Genomic DNA, 25,283 nt, shown 5'->3' with positions numbered 1-25,283 from the left:
TGTTTTTCCTAAAGAAAATTACAGCAACTTCCTATCAATGAGGTTGTTACATCTGAATAAGCTTGACAAAATCATAAGCAGAGATAAGCTTCTCCCTTTTCACAGATGAAATTATTTTCCCACCCCCACTACCCCCAAAAAAAGAAATTCAAAGAATCTAAAACATTTCAAGATAACTGAACTTTGGAAAGGGAACGAGTTGCCTTGCAGGCTCAATGCCACCCAGATCAGCCTGCACCTAAGCATGAGAGATCTAGCTGAACAGTCGGTCCAAAGCTGTCACTCGCCAGGACACCAAAGCCTCAGGGGACCACATCACCGTTCATGGCAAAATGGCATAATGAAAAAATAAAGACACTTACCATAAAAACAGGAATGTTACAGGCTACTCCTACATACCACTGAATTTCTGCAAACATAGCGCATTCCTGAGGACTTCAATAAATATTCTCTACAGACATTTTCTCCCTTTGAATCTCTTATATTTATCTTCCTGTAAACATGTAGCTGAGTGTTACAAATATCATCATAAACAAAGGGTCATAGTCTGAAAAAGATTGACCTCTTACCCATTTTTTGTTTTGTTTCTATCAGCTTTAAAAAGTACAAATAATAAAAAGGGAATGGCTATCAGAGCAATGGGCACTCCAGCTTGCTGCTACAAACAAAATTTCATCTGACAAGTAAAGGGTGCAAAACATGCAATCCTATGAATCACCTTTAGCCATTTGGGGAGGAAAAATAATAACAGATGATTGAGTATCCAGTCAAAATAGCTTGAAAATGGAGTGCCAGCTGCCTATAAGAGCTCACTCATAAACGACCTGCAAATCAAAACTTACCAGCAAAGAATAGTAGCTAACAGTTTAAGTATTTAAAGTATCTAACCAGACTAAAGTCTGTCTGTGGATCTGCCACTTGTAACTAATTTATGTACTCAACATTATTATAGTCTCATTATTAAACAGTTCCTTTTTTTCTTTAAAAAAAAAAAACAAAAACAAAAACCAAAAAAACCACCAACCTCAAACAATTAATGCACAGAGGGAGAGGAAGTAAAATAGTTTAATACATTATTCGTTAAAAATTATTCTAACGGCTTTATAGTCAGCCTAGTAGTATCTTTGCTTCAGGCAGAGATAACCTTCACCAATTCTGATGTTGTCAATACAGTCCTGTACGGTACATGCAAATGGAAATGGTGTGGTGCTACACAAGGTATCACATAAAAATACAACATAAGGAAACAAGGCTAGAGCACTTATCTTTCAGGAACAGAGACTAATCTTTGGGGGAATTAGCTCAGGCCATTGCTGTCAGGGTGCTCTGCTGCTGAGTTACATCAGTGCAAATAATTCATTTTTAAATGGCTGGAGACCTACACTGTAATTCTGCACTAAAGTCTATCCTACAATTTATTAAGGAAGTTTCAGTGTGTTGGAGCTATATATCTAGGTGAGATCTAATCTTCATTAACTCTCAGGAGATACAGCTGCAGGGAAGTATCAATGCTAAGCCCTCAAAGCACTAGGTAGATTCATCACACATGTTCACTTACCTCGCCCAGGGTCCTGATCCTGCCACATATGTTGGTGTCTGACTTCAGACAATTGAGGAGACATCTCAGATGTTCAGTGGACATCATCAGGCCTTTCAGGGACAAGCTGTACCCCACTCCTATCAGGATACAGCTTATAGTTACAAATGAACATTAAAAAAATATATATATATACATATAACCTGTCTTTACTGAGGTCCTCAGAAAAAACTCATAAACCCTAACTACTTCTAGGTGGGATTGTGCAAGTTTATTAAACAGAGATGGTACCTGTCTGCAGTAGCAGGAGACATTAAAGGACTGGGGAAGGCCCTTCCAGCTGTTATATTCCAAACCTTGCTATGGGCAAAAAGGAAAACCACTTCATACAAGGAGGCAAGAGTGCAAGAATTTATTTATATTCCAAATAAAATCAAATGAAAGATAATACTAACTCAGTTAAAATCACCTGCACAGCAATACAAGTTGTCTGATTAAAGGAGAAAGTTAAGAATGCAGTTAAAACTGTAATATATAGGGTATGCTACCTAATACCCGTCCCTGTTATTTGAGATTTCTCCACCCATGAAACCACCCATGGTTTCCCGGTGCTGCTAGCCTTGCATGCCACGGGGAAGAACGTAGGGTCGAAGTGTGCTGTTAGCACCCCACGCTCCTGCCAAGGTATCGGGGTCAATGGTGCCACTTTGGTGTTAGCTTAAGGTATTTTTGATTTTGTTGCCTGTCAACAATTTTCTCTCCTGATGATCAGCAGTATCATGTTATGCTACATTTTTTTTTGCTCACTGGAAGCTCTTTGCTAGGCTTTTGCCACGTACGTATCACTCAACATTACCAGACATGCTGTAGGTAGGCATCAGATCACAAAACTCAATGAAACAAGTCCAAATAACTGCAAGGATGAAGGTTAGTAAACAAGACCCATCACTAAGCAGTAACCATGTAACCTTTTATTGTTGCTACTAGGCTTTAGATTCCCAGCTGCTCTGCAGCTAAAGCAAGCAAGAGTCAAGAAATTTCCTTGAGCCAAAATGAAGCAATGTGGCATATGAGCTATCGCTACCAATAGTACCACCGTATAGAATAGGTAGGCTACAAGGACACACAGCACGGTGCTGCCAGTGTCTTTGCCTCATTTTGTCTGCCTAGATCTTGGACTACAACGCCTCGCACCACCCTCCCTGGCAGTCCTATACATGGATTTGGCCTCAGCAACAGGTCTGTAAAAGACTGAAAATCAGGAGTACCCGTCACTACAGTCTCTGACTGAAAGCAAACTGCAGATTGCAAACAGCCTAACTCATCTAATTTTACATACAGCCTCTTATTCTAGGCATACTAATGAGAAAACAGTATTTCCAATTTTAATAATGCCATTTCGACATTCTTACCTGACTCAGATAAGGGAAGCCTGAGGATAACTTTATCACAGAGTAGCAGATGGCAGTTAATGATGGGGATCAGACTCTGGGTTCAGGGTCAATAAAATGTGGTATTTTCTAGCAGTGATTAATGAAGAAAAATGCATCTAATTTGGAGATGCTACAAACAAGAATGGCTAAAATTCTAGCCTGACAGAGCGTAAGCACCTCTGCAAGCACTCTGCTGTCAACCCCCAAAATTCTGTGAGGCCTTGAAAAAGGACCAACCGTTGTGCCTGGGAGGGACCAAGAACAGTATTTACTTATTTTTGCATTCAAGCCCAGCTTAATTTTAAACAACTAAAAAGCAAGATTTAAATCTAAGCTAATTAGCTAGCTTTGCAGTTAGTGTGAATGACAATCTAATTTATTTTAGGATAGGACAAACTGCCCTTTAGAGTGGCCAGTTTCTTACTGTTGACTATATTAGACGAGCTGCCTAGCTTATTGATGGCTATAGCAAAAATATTTCCAGCAGAAATACATCCTACTGCTGCAAAATATTAGATCATTGCTCTCTGCATCCATTACCACTTACTGCAGCATGAGAAGTCTCTTGAGTGTTCTCTATATACTTTGTGGAGGGACTTCAATGCACCATCTAACTTCTTGTATTGATGCTGGCAACCAAACACTATACCCTTATTGATATTAATTAGAATATTACCTACCTAGCTGGGAACTGCAAGTGAACCAGACCCCAAGCCTGTAAAGAACAGCTGCCCTGCCACTCTGCCAGTGGGAAGATAGAAGGGCAGGAAAACCTACGTGTTATCACAGCCAAACTGGACAGAATCACATACCAGGTAGCAAAATACTCATAGCTAAGTTACAATTCAAGGGATGAAACAAACCAACATCAACACTGTAAAACTAGATCAAAAAAAAAAAAAAAAAACCTGAAATAATTATAGCTCTTAAATTCCTCGAATACCTTGAGAAGCCTCATGTGCCAGTTACCACACCTAATCTCATCTGTCCAATAACATAGTCACCGTCGTACCTCCTCACTGTTCTGTTTTCCTTTTAAAAAACAACAACAAAATTTACCGCCTCTTGCTAAAGAGTAGCCCAATGTATTGTGTTTTAGCAAGATGATCAGACAGATAATGTTTTTCAAAAGACTTTAATTTTTATAGTAGTGCTTTGGGGTAAAGAAAAGCTCCTTTGGTGTCTCCTAAAAGTAGTAAAGGGTTACTTTATGCTTCTGCAGGGCTGCAGCCCAGAGTTTATCACAGCTCACTGAATAACCTTGCTGGGCCCTGCACTAACAGCAGTTTAGGTAATCCACACCAACAACTCACACATGGAAAACTATCCCTGTCCATGTTTCATTACATCACTGTATGCAATTTTGATGGGGAAACATCCTCTTTCCATTATTAAGCATTTATGCATATTTATAGATGTTTCTTTTTTAAAAAGATAACAGCTATGGTCTGCATTTACTTTCCAGAAAACTTCAAGACAAAATTTGCTGCTCCATTCTCTCTGGCTTTGAAACTTAAGAACAACAAAAAACCCATCTGCTTCAAAGCCTTGTTTGGTGTCTCACTACCAGTGCCTGCAGCTGCTGACGGTACGTAGCTGACATGCTCCAGTTTCTTCTGAACTTGCAATTATTTTGCTATCAGAGGGTTCCAAGGCTGGAGAAATTATGTCTTCATTTTATTCATTGTTGTAAGACAGAGACTACTTTTGCTCCTCTTAACGTAATATGATGCAACTGTTAAGTATATTTTAAAACCTAGCAATGTTTCTTTGAATCCTCTTGCAGAAGCAGGAATTTCTGTATGTTTATTCCAGTTTCTTTATGGGATACTTGTTATGCATGACTGATTAATAGGCCCCAAGCTATACTCAACCTGCTACCCACAGTAAATTGTTCTTTCTGTTGTCTGTGTCATTTTCTTTAAAATATCAAGCTGTTTTATAATTAAAGACTCCCTTGAAGGTCTTGTTTCAATAAACAATCATTTCTTCCACTGGGTGAAGTTCTTGTGCTAATAAACAATTTAACAGCATATATTATTTTTCTTGTCTCCAGAACTAACCTTTCATGGAAGGCCCACTAAGGCAGAACTTGAAATGTGATGCTGACTACATGTACAGATTCAAAACTTCAGCATGCATTGTGTAGCTCATTTCTAGGTCTGGTTTTAATCTGCATATTAAGCAAGTTATAGAAGATTAATTGCTCACAGTGGTGTTCAGATGCTTTCATATGTCACCCAGAAGATGGCTGAAAATTTCCTTATCTCCAGCAGCTTTATCCTTAATTACCTTTCTCTCTGATAATTCCAAATTCAGGATTCCAATCACAGTGAAAATCTCCTGTATTAATTAGAGACTGTAACTTTGTGTGCTGGTTTTTGCTGGGAGAGAGTGAACTTTTTTCATAGTAGCTATTACGGGGTTACAATTTGGATTTGTGTTGGAAACAGTGCTGGTAATAAGGGAATGCTTTCGTTATTGCTGAGCCTTTTTCTGCTCTTAACCCCTCCCCACCAGCAAGGAGGCTGGGGGGGGGGGGGGGGGGGGATGTGTGTGTGTGGTGTGTGTCACATCCAGGACAGCTGACCCCAACTGACCCAATGCCATGTGGCATCATGTTCAGCATATAAAGCTGGGAGAAGGAGGAAGGGGGGGACGGAACACTTGGAATCACATCATTTGTCTTCCTAAGGAACTGTTACGCATGATGGAGCCCGGCTTTCCTGGAGATGGCTGAACACCCGCCTGCTGACGGGAAGCAGTGAATGAATTCCTTGTTTGGCTTTGCTTGCATATACAGCTTTTGCTGTGCCTATCAAATAGTCTTTGTCTCAACCCACAAGTTTTTTCATTTCCACTCTTCTGATTCCCTCCCCCCTCCTACCCAGGGGCAGTGAGCGAGCAGCTGTATGGGGCCCAGCTGCTGGCTGGGGTTAAACCACAACACTTTGTTATACAATATGTTTTCTATGGTAAATGGCTTTTCCTTGAATACAGAATGTTTTGAGAAGATGGCAACATCTTAAAGAGTTTTACAATGCTGCCAGAAACTTTTTCAAGATTTTTAACATTGCTGAATATAGTATACTGGCACTGGGGCTTATGTGTGAGTATATGTGTATTTCTGTCAATCACTGATAACATTGATTATAACTATCTATTTTTTCCAGAACAATGAAATTAAGGTGGGTTTTCTTCATTTTTAAAGCAATTTAATAGAAGCGTTTGCTTAAGGTGATAAAAAAAAATGTGCAAAAATAGGAAATCAGATCAATTTCAGACCCTACAACAGTGTTTATGAAATGGTTTTTTTAATCTGTTTTAATGAGCTATATTTGGCTGCAAGTTTACATTTCTAAATATTTGATTATAACAGTTATTTCATTTGGGTGTCTTTAAATACCAGAATGCTTGCTCTTTTTTTTTTTTTTTTTTCTTTCCCCCTCCAGATGCTACTTTCAGTACAATTTTTAGATAGATTCTTTAGCTGATGTAGGATGTCATAGCTCTTCTGGAACATTGGAAGTATAGTAATTTATGTTAGATATGAATTTGCCCCAAAGACATCAGTTTTTTTTCCACATTTAAGAGTTTTCTCTAAGAATAATATATTAGGTATTACAATCCTTACACCAGCGTTTATTCAAATTACTTTGGATATTACTTGTCTTCACCTATACATGCCACGCTTCCTATTTTCTACTAATAACCACAGTCTTTGTTGATGTAATTATCTGTTATAAAGTTCTACACTTGCTACATTTTCACTTTCCTCTATGACATTAAGTAATCTACAAATCTCTACTTCAATATAAACACACGTGGTGAATGGTTAAGTTCCATGTGTATGCTTTCCAGATACATCAAAGAGATAACATAAAACTACATTTGTATTACTCAGCATTAAAAAATATCCTTCAGAGAACGCACATGAATTCTCCAACACCTGAAAAATTATTTTGTTCATTTCATCCTCCTCTGCCTTCAGAACTCTGATTTTTTACAGTGACATGTTGGCTTTTCATTTGTGCAGCATCCTTCAGTTTGGTATAGTTAGATAGATGGTGGGGTTTTTTTGATCTGTTGATTCCACTGCAGAGTTGCCTTTTAGCAGTCCCTGTGGAGCATCCTCATTCCTCATATCAAGATTGACTACTTTAGAGAATCCTGCCACCCCTGGTTCTAGTTCCTAATAAAGTAAAAATGTTCTTACAAACAGCCTGAAGGCTTTCTGCAATGTCTTTGAGATGAGAATTAAGAGGGTGATGAGAATTAACTTGACGGAAGCCCCATGATAATGTTGCCTAGTGACACAGGTGCTGTGCAGAGTGTAGCCATGTAAAAGGGCAGACTGTGTCTTGACGCTGGCAAATTCACCCCCTGCTCCAGATTTTGGTTACTTTATTTTATTCTCCCTTCATTCCAAACTCATTACAGAGATATGCCGATAAATTTGCACCTTATTTCCTTAAAAGCCTATCCTCTCAGTTCTCTGGCCTTTTTTATTATTGCTTCTTTTTGTTGATAATACAGCAGCTTTTTCAAAAATTCCCTAGTCTATAAGCAGCACCTGAAAGCATATGCAATACTGTAATATACTCATCTCTGATCATCTGGTATATATTTTAGCAGCTGTTAAGCACATCCAATAGGATAATGGGGCTTTATTTTTTCCCCTCCCAGGAGTTACATAATGATCTTCCTCCTCTCCATACCTTCTGTATAATGTGCAATTTTCATATTCTTTTTTGTGAACCAGAATCACATTAGAATTTTCATCCATTTTCTGTCTCCACTAAGGAGACAGTATAGCACTTCTCCCCAAGGGCACAAGTTTCTCCAGCTACATGAAAATTCTTTGGAACTACCCCATTATTCAATAACCAGACCTCATTCCTTCAAGCATTTTTGTCTTTGCAGCCATAATCACATATTTCATATCAGTGCCCATAGCATAACATTCTGTCATCAACCCTTTATCTTCTCCTTTTTGATTTGCTGGTTGGTTTCCTGCCTTTTTTTCTACCAGAGGGACCTAGCAGAATTAGAGACATACAAAGAAAGGCACCTCGTACAGGGGCACTGATCGTCTCCTGTACTGATGACGGCTAGGTAAGAGGGGGCTCTTCTGTTAAGTAATAAAGGATGTGTGATAGGAGTATGCCAAAATGCAGATGGTTCAGGAAAGCTGAATGGAAAACAATTGCTCTTTCTGGGACCTCAGAAAGCAGAGGAAACCAAATCAAACATGCTGCTCAGGCCACAAACATTGCCCTGCGCTGGAGAGCAGGCCCCCACCCCTGGGGAAAGGCCACTCGCTGGATGGCTATGCAGGCAGAGCACAGCTTGGACTGCACATCATTCTCCTCTCTTTCAGCCCAGCAGCACCTCCAGCCTCTTGCTTTTGTTTGGCTAGGTGACACTCTTCCACTTTGCATTTTTTACTTTACACTCCTGCTGTAGCTAGAAAGGAACAGCCCCTTCTTGCAAACCCTTGCACAAATCCTCAGTGGGAGACTGCTGCCTGAGACTTCACTTCTGGGACTTGTGACTCACATTCAGATCTGCCTGCTGCCCTACTCCACCTACCAGATAACTTATTCCTAAGCACATAGATTTTTGGCATGTCATCTTTCCTTCTTGTGCTCATCTCAGATTAGCTGCCTTTCCTAAAAACTCACCATAACCACTCCTGATCTTTCAGTGAGATTCACCCCTGCCAACCACAAAAGGACATGTTATTAGCATTAGAAAAAAAAAAAATGTTTAAATGTTTCTGCAAATAAGCCAGAAGCATCATGCAAATGCAAAAGCAGATTTCAGGCAACACTAGCATCCAAAGCTGTTTGAACATCTCTTGTCAGAAGATGCATGATGCATACTTCAAAAGCAAATCTGGGAGGATGCTCTTAGATGGTCCTCTACACTGCTTACATAAACCCATATGTGACGTCATTAAGTAGAACAACAGAATCACTTGACGTAACTAAATTAAACCCTTCTGCATTCAAACAAAAATCAATAGGAAACCACAGATAAGAGAATAAGTGGATAATTTATATACTCTCCTCTTCCAAAATCCTCTTGAAGGTTACCCCCTTTTTTGTAAGAGATTTTTGGAGATATACAGCGTATTCCCACAAAAGCATAGTGATCAAGTGGCCTTCAACCAATAAATGAGTGCACTGTAGTGAAAAAAATAATAGCAAAGGTCTTAGAAGTCTTAAAAACTATTTAAAATCAACAAAAAACCCAAGACACAAAAAACACAGTTACGTTAGAAGAATAAGTCTGTTTACTGCACCTACATGGAACTGGTTGGAAAATAGAAAGCAGCTATTTACTTCACCTTGTCTAAAAATGGGTCATCAAACAAAAAAGAAAAATCAAAACAATACCCAGCAGTTTAGTGTTCTTAGTGTAAGAACAAAACAGAATTTCAGTGATGAATTCACTACAATCCATTTGGGTTACAAATACACCAGTTACAGAATAATTTTCTTCCTCTGAAGCCCAGAGAGCCAAATCACTTATCACAGTGTTACATTACATAAGAGATGAGGACTTAAAAACCCAGCTTTTTCTGGTCTCTGGTCTGATGCCGAATACATTGGCAGCCACCTTCCAGCCAGAATATTAGAGGTGATTTGTAAAACACACTGCCAAAGAAGGGTTGTACCAGCTGTCCAGTGCTAAGCTGTAATGAATTTTTCTTTCAGCAACTAAACCACAATTCAGGAACACTGGGATCTTATGTGCAGTCAGTGCCATTAGCTACAGCCAGTATCCCAAGTAATATCTATTTCTGCATAGGTTGGAGGCTTAGCATTCTCATAAGCAACTATCAATTCTGGTGAGTGTATATATCTACATATTTATTTATAAATAAAAATATACACATACAGCCATATGCAACATACCTTGACGTCCTGGCAGAAGGAAATCCCAATGTCAGTATTTGTTTTAGCAACTTCATGCAGTAAAACTTCCTTTTTCTGATCAAGACAAAAAAGAGGGAGAGACAGTAAGACTTTAAGCTACAAATGACCTAAAAACATATCAGTGATTTGAATCAAGAGACCCACTTCTTATTACTCTTTGACACTTCTGGTCTTTTCTTTCTTTCTTTCTCACCCCTCCCTTCTATTTTTCACCTTTGTTCTCAGTTTCTTTGTTCTCCTTTAATTATAATCCTGCTAAGCCTGGACATCTCTGTCTATTCTGCCTCAGTCATTCCTTGAATACTAACTAGGAAAAGAGAGCAAGCAGTTTCTTCTGTATGCTCTCAAACGCTAATATCAGAGAACTGCTGAATCAAATGCCAGTCAGTAACTCTAAGCCAAAATGGAATGATTAACTCAGTTCCCACAAGCAGGCTTGCTTTCAAAGCAGAGGGGAGGCCCCAGAGAATAAGAAGGGCAAATATCATACCTAACTTCACAGAGAGGTGAAAAGGAAGATACAGACAGAGACATGCTAGTTTAACTTCAGTGCCCAGAAAAATACTAGAGCAAATTATTAGAGAATTAATTTGTCAGTGCCTGGAGAATAAATAAGTGACAAGAAATGGCTGGCAATTTTCAAGAATCTATTACGTCAAATTGTTTGGTTTCCATCTCTGGCAAGACAACTTGCCTAACGGATAGAGCAGCAGTTGTCACACATCTTAAATTTAGTAAGGCTTTGATTAATAATTCCTAAAGAGCAGCATAGATTATTGAAGCTGTTGTTGAAGGGTTTCTGCTGCTTGATGTACACCTGGATGTGCCACTGCCTGGCATCAGGGTACCACCTTCACCAGGCACCCACAAATGGAGCTGTTCAGGGAAGAGTGCTCCAGGGGAACGTGTAGAGCACCAAACTCTTATGGTGGGCCATGGACAGACCATGTGCATTTTCCGATCCAGCATTCAGTTACTGTGAGGAGGGAGGACATTAGCCAGATAAATCTGCTCCAAGATCAGTAATATGTTAAGTGAGGCATAGAGGGCTTGTCTGTGCATCCACTATAAAAATGATGCAAAGTTAGACAGGTAGCTAAAAAGCACTTTGAAAACAAAGATTATCAGTGAGCCAATTAAAAAAAATAAATCACAAAATACTCCAAAGTTTATCAGATTTGTTAAAAAGACAAATGCAAATAGCTTTATTTTGGAAAGAAAATTCAAACGCACAAATACAATGTGAAAAGAAGTTGAGTAGGCAGGAGAAATTCAGGAAAGGATAACAGAGGGGGCCACATACAGAACGAAATCATGTTGTGCTGTAATTTTTACTTTCAAGGTCAATGCTCTGACAGGATCTGAAACCATAATCTCTGCCTATATACCCCTAGTCCTCCAGCCCAAGATCGCAACTTTCACTTATAGATCATTTACTGATGAAAACATAATTGCTGGCTGCCAGGATGTGACCACAGGTGAACAGTAATTTTGAGAATGAGAGTTTGGGGCTTTCTTTCCTGCAGAAGCAATAACAGGGGATTTGGCACCTTAACTCTCAGTTGCTCCTATTTAACAAAACACTTCTCCTGTAATCCCAGGAAAAGAAAGTTTCCCCTTTTTCAGTAATTGAAACACCCATTAGGGACGCTTTGGGGAAATTTATTCAAAATAGATAAATGGATTGATTAGTTTGCTTAGTTAGGTATGGCACATTGAATGGTGTGCCATAAGTACCGCCTTAGTACTCCATCATAAGGTTTCCTACTGCTGTTTTATAGTAGATTATAAACAACTTGAGGCAGGGCCCAACTCATACTCTTACGTTGCTATGTCTATCACTGTGGAACACTGTCCATAACTAGCACATTAAGCTGCTACTCCAATACAAACAATAAAATAACTATAATATGTCTACCAAAATGCTCTCAGCCATTAGAAAGAAGAGCTGATACAACACAAACACTGATGAAACTAAATGAAGCATTTTTGTAATCACCTTGCTTCTATAACTCTTACAGATTAAGCTCAGTACTGCCATATTTAATTCCCAACACTGAAAAGAAAAAGTAAAATCCCACATATAGCCATCATTGTAAGAATACAAATCACTCAATCTCATTAAAGTTCTTCAAACTATTTGCAAAGTTAAACCGAGTAGGGCGGTTGTGCTGAGAGAGGGATTTGACCCCCCGCACGGTATGATGCCAGCATATTTATACGTTCATTTCCAGAGTGTAGCAGGTTTTGTGATTTGTAGGCTTTTTATTCCCCATAAAGATGCAATTTAATGTGCCTCTGTAATGCTTTTCACTTAACTTACACTCTGAGCTATCTCAGTATATCTAAAATGTTACATAATCATTTTCAAGTTCTTATTCTATTCCCTCCGCTTGGCATTTAGCAAATGGTATTTTTGTTCAAGTCATAGTCTTCCCAGCTACAGAGTCTTTTCACAAAAATCAAATTAATCTTATACAAAAATCAGATTCTTAGTATTAATGTCTGATTTCATTGAATTTTTTTTATTGCTTTATGCTCATAGGGCAAGCCAGTGAAATATAACTGAAATGTCAAGTGAAATGTATGGCAAAGCGATTAGGAAAAAACTTTTAGCATTTGTTACAGATTAATATGTTAATTACAGCACGTATTGTGGAAAAAGATTAAGTATCACCAAAGTAAATTTATTTTTAACCAGCTTTATTCCTCACACTTCATAAATTAACCAGTGGAATATGTAATGGATAAGAACACAGACACTGAGATTGCTAGAAATTATGCAAAACTCCAATGCATACAAGGTTGCAATACAGATAATGTCTTTGCTTTAAAATAAGCACTTCATCAAAGAGAATTATGCCCCCTCTGAAACACCCATTTTCATAGACTACTTGCAGGTATCTCCAAAATACTTTTCCACAATGACAATGTCAAAACAGGTCAATATTTTAAACTCTATTTTTGTCACAAGCATATTAAGAAAGACCAAATGCTGATCCTGACCATAACAATGCAAACGCCCATGTGACATTAAAAAATTGCTAAGAAAAATATTTGCATTTGTAAAAATATTGCAGTGCAATGCAACACTGAATCTTTAAACAGGACAGCACATGCCATGAGATGTTGAGGGCTGCATGAACTTCTCATTCTCAATTCAAATACATTCTTGAATTTGTATCTATATGCAAGCTGTAAAAAAACCCCATCAAAAACAGAGTCTAAAACAATAGCCATGATGAAGACTTTGGGAGTTTTGCCATGGATTTCAGAGAAGGTAAGGATTCGAGTTATTTTTAGTAAATTATATGGATTCAATGGCTACTAAAGTAAGCAGAAGGTTTTTCTTTTCATTTCAGTGGGTTTGGAGATAGGCTTATGCAGAACATCGGATAGGAACCATTTGCAGCCTAAAGTCTGATCCCTCTTCTAAAGCACAACTTTTGCATGTCTCTGTATGGTTTGTCTACTGCATCATCAAAACACAATCTTCATGCTGACAAGGTCCTTGGGATAAACCAGTAGAGATATGGGAAATACAACCACTGTGTAATTTATAGATCCACTAATGGAATTTACATTAAAACTAATGTTGTATGGTGTTTGGTTAACTCCTGTTCTGGGCAACTTTCCAAATATTTTGACACATTGAGTATGACAAATAATTTCCTCCTGATAGAAAGAATGTGATAGCCTAAATTACAGGTCCACCTCTCAAGAATAATCCTATATCAACTGACACATATAAGCATTCAGGTTAACAAAATAACAGCAAATTTCAAACTCATTAATCCTGTGATTGGTAATTACTTTAGTAAAGAATGCTACCCCTATCATTTTGATGTTTTAGAAGACTATTTGTAACCTTTTTGTGGAAAGCCTCATTAGAATCCCTGTAAAAGATTAACTTTACTTCATTTTGGGGACAAAACCGTAACTGAAACTTACAGGTTAGATACCTCGAGGCATACCAAGATGATGAAACCAGACAGGAATAACATTTTACTACTGTTTGGGGATCTGTTCCCTAGCAAAACACCAGAGCAATCACAATCAGTAATCTCAGTTCTAAGATACTACTAGGCCATTCCTCTCTTTCGGTAAGGCCTTCCATATGAGCAGGGGGTATATTGTAGCTAATTTTGTTTAGTTAGCCTTTAATTCCATTGACTGTTTGTTAGATCTCTGGGCTGAATCAGGATCCCTTTGCTCTCTGTGCTGTTTTAGCACATATAACAACACATCACAGAATTTAACAAAACAGAATAATTCCCCAGCCCCCACCCCTCCCTCCATTTTACAAAATAGGGAGAACAAAAAGCCCAAGAGAAATTCTACCTCACCTGGGTTGTTGCTGGGAAAGATGCAGAAGGACGTAGACATTGGTGGTAAGTTTATGTTGTAATTGCAATTCAAGAGGTGCAATTACAATTCATTAAAGCCTTGTTAGGCTGTCATGAAAGAGAGATGACATCTGGTTCTATAGTCATTACATTAACAAGAAAGTCTCAGAACCTTCAGAAAATGTTGGTTCAGGCTCACAGAAGTCCTGCCGATGGCACTCCCTTTGGTACATCTTCTCCCTATTGCTTTGCTTCTCTTCAAATAGCCCATTTGTAACATGCTGCTCTTACAAATGATCTATATATTCACTGGACCTCTGCAAGGCTGGCAATCAAATCTGTTCTTGGCCTCTTCAGCTGCAGCCCCTGGAGTTTCAAATTGCTGAATAACTCTCAGCATATCTGGAAAACCACTAAAGATCAATCCCCTTCGCTTATTGCAAGCATATCAGGAGTTATTCATTCTTAAAGTCTATAAACCTAATGGTTTTCTCAGACACACAGGTAGTCTCTACTATGCCTGTAGGAATTGAGACGTATGTTGGTCATTCTCTACTAAAGTTGGTCCTTTCCTAAAGTGTTATGAGAAAATCCAAGTCACTCTATGTGGAACATAAGTGAGGCCAGGCAGGTTGTTAATAAGTAGCACTGCCAAATGCAGTTGGAAGAGAAACTGTTATATCTTCATTAAAACATATTTTTGGCTGTCATTTCCAACTCAGTCATGTGTTTAAGGAGCCTTTGATTGATTCTTCCATCCACTGAAAGCAAGCAAAACTAACAAACAACTTTCCTAAGTTGCTTATATCCTCATAGATTTTTAATTGAAATGTAACTCCCATTGCACCTTATTAGTTCATTGAATGTTGTATTAGTTTAATTTACTGAAGGGTTATTTTTGCACCTGCCTCACACATTTACCCCATTAAGCATGTGCAGATTATCAGATAACTGCTCAATTAAACTAAACTGTTGTTCAAATTGGATATTTCATTATATCAACAAGGCAAAAAGCTACTTGGCATGTAATAGCAAACATGGCTTGCTTCACTGAAATGTATTTTCAGATTAAACTGTGACACTTGGACACTTCAGCCTGCTAAAGTCAATGGAAAAAACTCCAATCAACTCCAATAGCCTTTGGATAAACTCTTAAATTAGGTGATGTGTCTTTAAGATTACTTCTCTAAGGGCATCTTATTAAAGAATTCATTCATGTTAACCTGGTAACCTTGGTCTTTGCCTAGTTTCCTATACCCAAAGCCCTACAGATGCACCCAAAATTCAAAGTAGAACTCAGCAAATCTGAAGAGTTTTGCCCTTTTCATTGCTTGGGTTTTGTTTGAAACTCAACACCACTTTGTAGACTTTAATGAACATTGCGGTTCAAAGGGAAACTCAGGCTGACTCATACATTACATGCTTCAGCTGGATTATCTCAGAGCATGCTATTCTTGGCAATAAGGGAAGCTCATTTTCCTGCAGAAAAGTGGGAAAGTGGTAGGGAGTACAATTTAAATTGTGGCAGAATTTTTTACTCTGATGGTTAAATTCTGTCATCCTCATTCACACCAAACAGTGGCTTAATTTAAACTTAGCCAAGGGATTCAATGAGGAAGCATTTGCAAGTAAAATATTATTCTATACAATTACTGTATTGCAGCAAGGTCAGGAAGCCTCATCATAAACAGCTTCCCAGTACACTAATTCCAGTCCTAGAGAGTTTTAGCAAAGACAACAGCTGAACAAAGATTAGAGGCATGCATATTGTCATTGCACAAAATGCCACCTCACTCTGCTCCTCTTCCATGCCAAACTAAGCTCACCCACCCCAACAACAATTCAATCAGACATCATATAGTTACCTTACAGCTAAGTGGGAGCAAAAGCAGGCAGTCCTGTTCAGCATGATGGGTAGCCCGCTTGGCACACCGATACCAGCTTTCTGTAGAGACTGGGAGGAAATCTGCCCTTGTGAGCGTTATCTCCTCAGTGCTGCCTCACTCTTGGTTGGGCTACAAGGCTGGATTATATTTAATCACCATCTAATAGTATATCCTAAACCTTGGACCCTCACTATCCACTCTCACTTAAATGACACGGTTTAATCAGCTGTCTTGTTTTAAAAGGTACTTCGTCAAATCAGTGAAAAAATCCTGTGTAGCCTACTGCAGTTTCGTGAAGTGCCATACAGCAGTTATGCAACAGGAACATCTTCACTGATTATCCCTTATAACTTAGCACTTGCAGGGGATGTAAGGTACAAGTAACTCACCCTCACCATAGCTTCATTTATCAGCAAAGCAAACCTGCACCCCAACCTTTTACTGTTCAGCTACTCTTACTCAACCCAGCACAAACCATAGTAGTGCAGAAGCAGAGATATTCTGGTTAATGAGTTCATGCTAGAGGAAAAGAAGGAGGAGGAAAATAAAGAAGGAGGGAGGAGGAAAAGAGGAAAAAAAGGAAGAGAAAAGAAGGAGGAGGGGGAAGAGTGGAAGAGGGTGAAGAAAAAGAAAAAAGAAAAAATATTTCTCTTGATAAAGCAAACAACAACAACAACAAAAAATAGTATCTCAATGAAATGTTTTGCTAAATCTGAAAAGACATAAAATAGATCTAAATCTTTCACCCAACATCATGCACTATATCTTCCCGGGTCTTAGGAAAACAAAAAGAGAATTCACTAGTCTGTAGAAATGACCCTTTTTCAGCTGCCTCTATCACTGGTGCAGCGCTTTCTCTCACACTATTTGTGCTTGTTGCCAGATGACTAGTGTTACCAGCTAGCTTGCAGCAATAGGTTTAGGATCCTCTTAATTCAACGATTTTGCTGGATTGCTGAAAATTAATTACTAAAATTACCATGTAAATTAAATATATCACAAAACAGAAGTTTGCCACCAAAATTAAAGATAATCTGTACAATGTGTACCAAACTAGTGTGCTTAACTAAATGGAATAATGTCTGAATAGATGGTGCTATCTTTCTCTTGGTGAAACAAAAAGCTTCCAGATTATCATCAACATAAATTTTCTAATTAAAGATAAGGTGGCTATCAGCATGGACAAAAATAGCAGGATTTTTCTCCCAAATGACAGGCTGATTATATAGCTTGCTTTCCCTTGAGGGACAGCAGTGTAGAATTTTACCTGCCTATCACCAGACCTATGAACGAGCATAACTAGTTAGTGGGTTGATATAACTGAACATGGTGACGTGCTAGTTATAAAATGCTTCTCTTCTGCACTAACAAAACAAAACCTACAAAGCACTTCTTCATTCAAGCATCACGACTAGAGTCACTCCTTGACTAAATTCTTATGCAGGCGCAGAGATGTTCTTGCCCATAGATCTGCAACAATTCCGGTGCCTTTCAGGTTACAGACATGTGTGGCAGCTTGTGGAGCTGTCCCCAAGGTAACTGCTTCAGCAAGCCTCTGTGGCTGAAGACATTTGTTTAATGTATTGCCAGTCCAAAATTATTACACAATCATTGCAGATTTTCCTTAGTCTCTGATGATCCATGAGCGTACCTGAAGGCAGGTAATTAAGAATCTAAATTAGAATTTTTATTTCTTGGCAGTTAATTTCAGTCCAAGTTGATGTGTTGCAGAGCTACAAATAAAAAAAAAAGACCCAAACAAACAGTCCTTGTGAGCAAGCTAGCAAAAAAATCCCTAACTGAATTTTTGAAGATGGCATAGTTGTAACAAGAACATCTGTAAAAGTTACAGCTGCTAAAAAAAACGAAACAAAAAAAGTCAGATTTACCATTAGCAATGTTAAAAATGTAATTATCACAAGTACTTGTCCATTCATGTTACCATGGCTCACCTTAGCCTTGCTATTTCTTAATCTACCTTTTCTTCTCACTTTTACACTGCAATGTTCCCAAGTCACTCATCACATGTTTGTCCAGAATTTAACAGAGTGAAGACCAGATGTGTTGTCATCTTCCAGTAATGCAGTGCAGACAATAGAAGTAATAAGGAATAAAAGTCCATCAGGAGTGACTGTGGTACACAATTAGAGATATAGCAACATATCCTTTTGCACAAAAGTTGTTTAAAGTAACACAGATAACATGGAAACCACTGGCAAATGTTATCCCTAGAGATATTTTTTGTATATAAAAAGAATAACCCTGAGGTTTTCCCTTGGTATTCAAATAAAGATGATGCTGTAACCCTGACAAGAATTAATTCAGCCACAGCTCTGAACCAAGCATATAACTTAAAAAAAAAAAAAAAAAAAAGCTTATTTTAAAAATGCAATATATTATTGCAGATCACCAAAGAGAGTAATATATTGAAATTCATGTACTCAAAATACATTCAAATAGTGATAGAAAAACATTAATGTGGGAATCCTCCTACCCAAGTCATTCACTTTTTACCTAGAACTGGCATTTTATCTCTGAACCCTTACAACTGACTTAATCAGTTGGTCTTGTGGGAAACAAAGGATAAAGCTGTGGCCAAGGCCCCTTCAGATTTAGAAAGAATAAAACCAGAAGAAATATAATTTATTATTTTAAAGCTAAAGATGCTTAACAGCCTTACAATCTTTTCTTTACAAAAAGAAATTGAAAATTTTAAACTGATGACAACCAAAGAGAGCTTGCAAACTTACACCCCGTTTATGTGCATTTGTTTTAATAGAACATGCTCACCACCTGTGGATCCACAACTCGGATCTGTGGATCTTTCAGAAATAAGGAACAAAGATCTGTTACGATTCAGAGTAGGACACATATGGGTATACCTTTCGGTTTCACATTGTAACACCAAGATTCCTAGGGGAGTTTGGTTATTAACTTCAGAGAGAGCGGCATGAGACATTCGGACAGGTCTTTCCCCCAGGTTGTACAGCAGAAGGCCAGGACTTACCATGGTAGCCTTAAGCTAGCTGTAAAATACATTGCGACATACGTGATGTGCTACATACAAGAGAAAGATAATCCAGTCATCAGAACTGTGTCACAAAGCACAGAGATGCAGTGTGAAACACAGTAGAGACAACTCACTGTTTTCCTTTTTTCTCAAGGATCTAATTTCACTAAGCTAATCTAACAAACCCAACTAATGAAAGAAGTGTCTTGGAATTCAGTGAACAGAAAAGCTTTGAAAGATGGATGCTACTTTCAAATGTTTACATTTTCATTGCGGAATACTTTCTCGCTGTCTCGAGAATACGCATATGTCTAACACCTGAAGACAAATACTGCACAACATTCAGAATATTCAGGATGAGATAAGAATATTTTTGTGTACTTTCTTAAAAGGATGTTCCTTTCTAACAAACTTCTCTACTACTTGTCAATTCCTTTGTATGATACTTGGGAATAGCGTGGTGGCAAACAGCAAAAAGGCGGGATCAGCACAGAAGGAGTCAGCATGAAGATGACCAGATTCAATGGAAGAAACAGAAAACCATTACATCAACACCACATATTTACACTACAGTATTTTTAAGAGTGCTAGCCAGGATCTGTGTTTTGTTCCACCTAAAATGATAGAGATGGCAGGAGGAGAGCAAACTCTGCTCTGGTCTGCCCGAGGGATACAACTGGCCCACAAAGATGAAAAGTCTTGCAATGAGAAGTAAGAGTGGACGTTTTATTGCCATTACTGAGATCTAAAAAGGCAATGGCTGTTCCTCCTTTCTATATACTTCTCTATCACCTCTTCCCAGCTGGAATCAGAAAATGAAGGGCCACGTCCCCTGGAGACCAAACACTTCTGTCCATTTTAGTTCTTTCTAGCATACCACACATCTTTACTACTGAGGCCTTTCCACAGGCACATCTGGCCCAAAGCAGGTAATAGCAAAAATCCTATAAGAAAACTGGGAGCTTCTTACAAGTTTTCTAGCCCAGTCCGGCAGATACAAGAGTTTCCGATAATCATCAAAACAGTTGGATGCTTTTTGAATCTTATCTGAGCCAAACAGAACCTCAGACCCTTCTGAGGTTTGTCCTGCATTGGTTTGAATAGGCTTCAGACAGTCATTGTTATTGTATTTTGAAAGCGATTTTCTTTGTTGTGCTTAGATCAGTAGCCAACGGAGTAAGGAGACTGCACTTCTGTGCCATATCACCCATGCTCATACGCTTGCTTTTTCAGATTCTGCTGTTTGATCCTCCGCAGTGGATTCTTTACAGATACAAAAATTAGATGTGACACTGGGGAATATATTCAAATGAAACAGAGGCTACGAGAAAAGTACCAGGGATAGGATTTCTCTGGTAAAGGCTAAATAATGTTAATTTCCTAGAAACTGATTCAACCTTTATACTCGGTGGCTCAGCACTGCAGGCAGCACATCTGTTTGCTCTGTGAAGGTCCTGGGTTTTGGGAAGGACTTGGCATTCTTCCTTGTGTGGTCAGCAGGGTGTCTAGAAACTGATGCTTCACTTGATATGGCAAACTACAGGGTTCCAAGAATAATGATGTCTGAAACATTATCCAGAGAATAAACAAATTATCCCTTTTTCCCCTTGTGACAAAGACTAACTTGCAAAATTTAGGGTAGCTTTTTTTATGATTTATAGATTGTAGCCTGGTGTCCTATTCAGGCAATAAAATACATGAGTGTGTGGATATCTTTGTCTTTCTTCCACCAAATCACTTTTAAGCTTGTTCATCAAGTTTTGCATTTGATAGGGGACAGGTCTCAAAGACACAAAATTCCTGCAAGCTTTATGAAAAGAGGAAGCACATAGAGAAGAGAGAGGTTGTGTAGCTTATCTACTGGGGAAAAAGGCTGCCCTGTGAGCCAGACCTTTATCGGACACCACATCATCCACTCTTAAGGCTGCTCTCACCTCCAATGACAGGGAAACCTTGACAGTACCATTTAAAGCACACCAAGAATTTATGCCATGTGGGCTTTCATGTCTGATTCAGGGGCATGGCCACAATGCATGGTTGGTTGGTTGGTTGGTCTGTTTGTTTGTTTTTTTTTAAAAAAAAAAGGTCTGTTTAAAGGTCTTCTAGATCAATGAACCATAGACCCAAATACATGGAAAAGCAGGCTTCATTAATTTGTCTACTCATATAACTAAAGTTATTTGGACCAAACTTTTGCAAACAGCAATCTAAGCAATAAAGCGTGGAATGTTGGCTCTCAGCCTCTGACAGCACATCACTCCCAGAGTTTCTCTTTCTCTCTTCCTGCCTATTTACTGAAAGCAGCATCAAAGCGACTGCTCCAGCAGATTGAGAAGTGGATGAATTCCCATTTCTCAAACGGGTGGTATCTTCAACAAAGTTTTGGTTTTATGCAGCTTCCCTAGACACATGAAAGTCACCAGTCCCTCATAAACTCTCTTAGATACTTAGATGCTGCCCAGTAAATTCTGATGGATCTTTCATTATTTCAGTCCTGTCCTACAGCTATACTCTTTCTCCATCTCAAGGTACAGATACTGAAAAAGTTATATGAAATACCAGTTCAACCAAAAAAAGGAGGAGTTGCACCGTGAAAGCGAGTAGTATGCAGCAGGCAACAGCCAACAGAGAGCAGCAGCATGTAGCATAACTAGTTGTTGCTCGCAGCCCTGGACTTTGGGTGTTCTGGCTTTATGTTGTAGCTTACGCTACAGGGGATAGGTAAAGCTGATAGAATTCAGCTGAACTGGTAACCTTGTCATCTTCTTTCTCTCCTGTATTCCTGCTTGAACCCAGTCCCCTTTATTCCCTGCCTTGTACAGAACAGCCTGTTAGCATCGCTAGCAGGAAATACTTGATATTTCTTGGGCCAAGGTACTCTGCCACATAGCCAGAAAGCATAAGACCAACATCAGACTTGCTGATTTTAGCTACAAGCTAAAAAATACAACTTTTCTGCATGCCTATCCTCATTCTTAAATCAGCCCTTGTGAAGGAGTAATTGGAATATGGCCTTGGAGTCTGAAAAGCGGAGCACAGACCCATGCAAAGACTGGTAGGCTATTTTGAAATCCCTCGAGCAGGGCAGACCAGCTGTCATTAGCACAGAAACCTCAATCGACTAGGTTTCTCTTGAAACTGAGCCAAATAAGAGTAATGCAGCAGCCTCTCCTCAGTTTTTGTCGATGCCAAAATAAATGAGAGAGAAAGAGAAATTACATAATGGTGAATAAAAATGGATATATTTCTATCCATGATCTCCATTAATGTGGGAGGCTGGAGTCAAAGTTCAGAGGGCAAAGCTACAATTCTTTGTGCCTCTTAAGTGAATGCAGTTGCAAGAATAAATGTAGCAGGGAAAATGTATCCCTGGTCTGGAGCGTGGGTAGATCCTGCTCTCTCTGCTCAGCAGGATGGCTGCTAACACTTGGATAGAAGCCCCGATCGGCTAAAGGAAGCCAACTGTCACAATCACTGACCCTCACTCACTTAAGAAGATGGCACAAAATCCACCCTCGCCCCATTCAAGGTCTGTTCTACTCCAGCTGAAAGATGGGTTATCAGCATTAAGGGAAAGGTGTGTGCATCCTGAAATAAAGAAAATTTCTGTTATTACAAGAGCCCACAAGGCTGAGAAACAAAAGGCTAGATGAAGCACAGACAGCACCCAACCAGCATCCCTATTGCTATCCAGCCCCCCATTCCAGAGTTACATCGGATGCCATGGAAGAACTAGAGATTGAAAGCTTGAGATGGGATCCCATGGGAGAGGGACTGAGTAGCATTTTCCTTGAGAAGTCTGACTGCATAAATATATATATAGCATGCTATATATACCGACAACCTTGGCATCTTCTATTAATAACTAGTTACAAGGACAGGGATGATTATATTTGTAAAAGGCACAGGACTTGTCAATTGTCAGTGTAGTAAAGTGCTGCTATTCCTCCTCATACCAGGCATCAACCAGCCATCAGGCAACTATTTGATTATGGTCACTGTTTACATGAGAACTGTATGAAAGAGGCCAGGATGTAACAGGTTCTTCAGTTCACTATCCCTTCCCAAAGCCTAGCCAATGGAAACAATTTTATTCTTACACTACCCTGACATCCAGTTCCATAGCATGTCACATGCATTACTCTGGCAAGAAGCTGATAAGAAGTTCGTGCACCAGTACATGAAATGAAGATGAAACAGGGCTGAAATTCATCCAGCAAAACAGAAGTCAACTCAAGGGTTTGTTGGATACGTGTGAAAATGGTTTTCACGCCTTGAGTGAGAGAAACACAGCTCACATGTAATTAAAATCTGCACAAGCGAGTTTACGCCTGTCAACCCCAGAGTATCAACCTCACTAGATTCTCCACCTCTTCGAAGAGAGCAAAACGTTCACTTTGACTATGACCTACCTGGAGCAGCGGCTGATGTGGTTAAAACTTACATAACACTAGCTGCTATGAAGCACATCACAGCTTTTAAAAGGTATTAAGTTTCAGTATTTTTATTCGACAGTTAAAGTACAACCATACTCGGTGTCTCTTCAGTGATAACTGCTATTGCCACTGCAAAACTAGAATTAGAGATCATGAGCAGATGAAAGGAAATTGTAAAGTCTTGGCAGAGGCTTTTGAAACTCTGCAAGGCTTGCTAGGTAACTGCTGCTGGCTGTACAGGGGACAAAAATTGCTCGTAAGAACTGAAATGGGCCTTGCAGCAGAGAGGCACTAGAGGAGAGCCAGTGTAGTACTCCCAGCGGCAATTAACATCAGGTGCTACATACAAATGGAGCTTGCAGAAGAGTTTGCTGGCATGAAATAAATGCTTGTTTCAGACTGATAATAAATCATTTATTTGTTGTTATTTTTAAATTACGTTACTTCGATTTTCATAACACGCTAAGTGTGCTTTGGCTTTCCACTACTACTTAATTTGTTCTGTTTGTGGACATCTGAATAGTCAGGGTTATCAAAACTAGTTTTAGGAGGGGTCATGTTCAGAAACAACATTAGAAAAAGTTTTGGGGAATGATAGGCTATACCACCTCTGTGCCACCACCCCACAGCAATTTATCCATCTTCCTGTCTTATCCTAGCTCCTGAAATACATGAAGCACAGCCTAGAATCGCATTTTAGCAGCAGGCTGGAGTAATAGATGCTACAAGGAACAGTGACATTCCTGATGCGTGATGTGCCACGCACTACAGGGAGTTGAAATCTCAGTTTGTACGCCTTATGGCAAGCCATAAATTCCTGATTTTATGTGCTGATGTAAAAACTTGTTTAACAAATCCATTGGAGCAGTCTGCCTGGATCAATGTTATGACAGGCACATAGAATCCCAATAGCATTCCTATGAGAAAGTATCTCAACATCTTGATTCAGAGGTATATATTAATTTAATATGTTTATGGGAACACATGCTGGAATGAAGGAATTTCTGCTTCCACCTGCAGCGACTCAGTATTGTTATAGCCATACAGAAGCTCAACTTCAGCTTTAAAAGGGCATCTACTGTTCCCATCACAGCTGCCCTGAACAGTTTGTGGGCAGCCAGTGGCACGTAACAGCACTTTCCTCAAACTCATAATGCTCTATATAGTTAATGTTATTTTTCATGTTTGTGTTGCCAGATGACAGCATATTTTTAAGTGTGGAATTCATCACTGTTCTTGGATGCTCAGAGAGACAAGGAGGAAATATAGATGAAATATATTTATAGTTTTGAGAGACAACTAAGCAGGAACCATCCTGAATCATAATTAAGTAGCACGCTACAATTTACTATCAAATGTACAAAGAAATACTAGGAAAAACATTTCACTATGGTGAATTTAAATGTATGTATCACTGCACGCACCAAAAAGGGTCTTTGATGTAAAGGCCCTTAGAAAGGTAAGGAAAACATGAGGAATGGACACGCAACAACTACATATACCAAATATGTACGTTATTGTACCACTTGCTGAGGATATTATTAAAACGTAGTTAGCTACTACTGCCCAAGTATTCAGGCCTTATTCCATAAATTGTACAATTGCTTTGTGTGCACAAACTTTAACTGACACTTGACAATCTAAAGCACTCGAGTATATTTCAAAATTCATCATCTTTGAGATATTCAGAA

General features: G+C 38.9%; 1 protein-coding gene across 1 annotated transcript in view; it reads right to left on the bottom strand.

The window, feature by feature from the left end:
* LOC308073052 (uncharacterized protein) overlaps positions 1-25,283 on the bottom strand; it is a 107,132-nt gene that overhangs the window by 22,789 nt on the left and 59,060 nt on the right. The window contains exons 2-3 of the mRNA XM_080410791.1: positions 8,563-9,968; positions 1,559-1,677 (exon numbers count right to left, since the gene is read on the bottom strand). Coding sequence (XP_080266917.1) covers positions 1,559-1,677; positions 8,563-8,623 — 180 coding nt within the window. The 5' untranslated portion in view covers positions 8,624-9,968. The remainder of the gene's footprint in view (positions 1-1,558; positions 1,678-8,562; positions 9,969-25,283) is intronic.

This window comes from Falco punctatus (assembly GCF_963210335.1).
Source record: "Falco punctatus genome assembly, chromosome: 14".
Classification (NCBI taxonomy): Eukaryota; Metazoa; Chordata; class Aves; order Falconiformes; family Falconidae; genus Falco; species Falco punctatus.
Note: the sequence above shows the minus strand (reverse complement) of the source record. Positions and strands in the feature narration are given on the sequence as shown.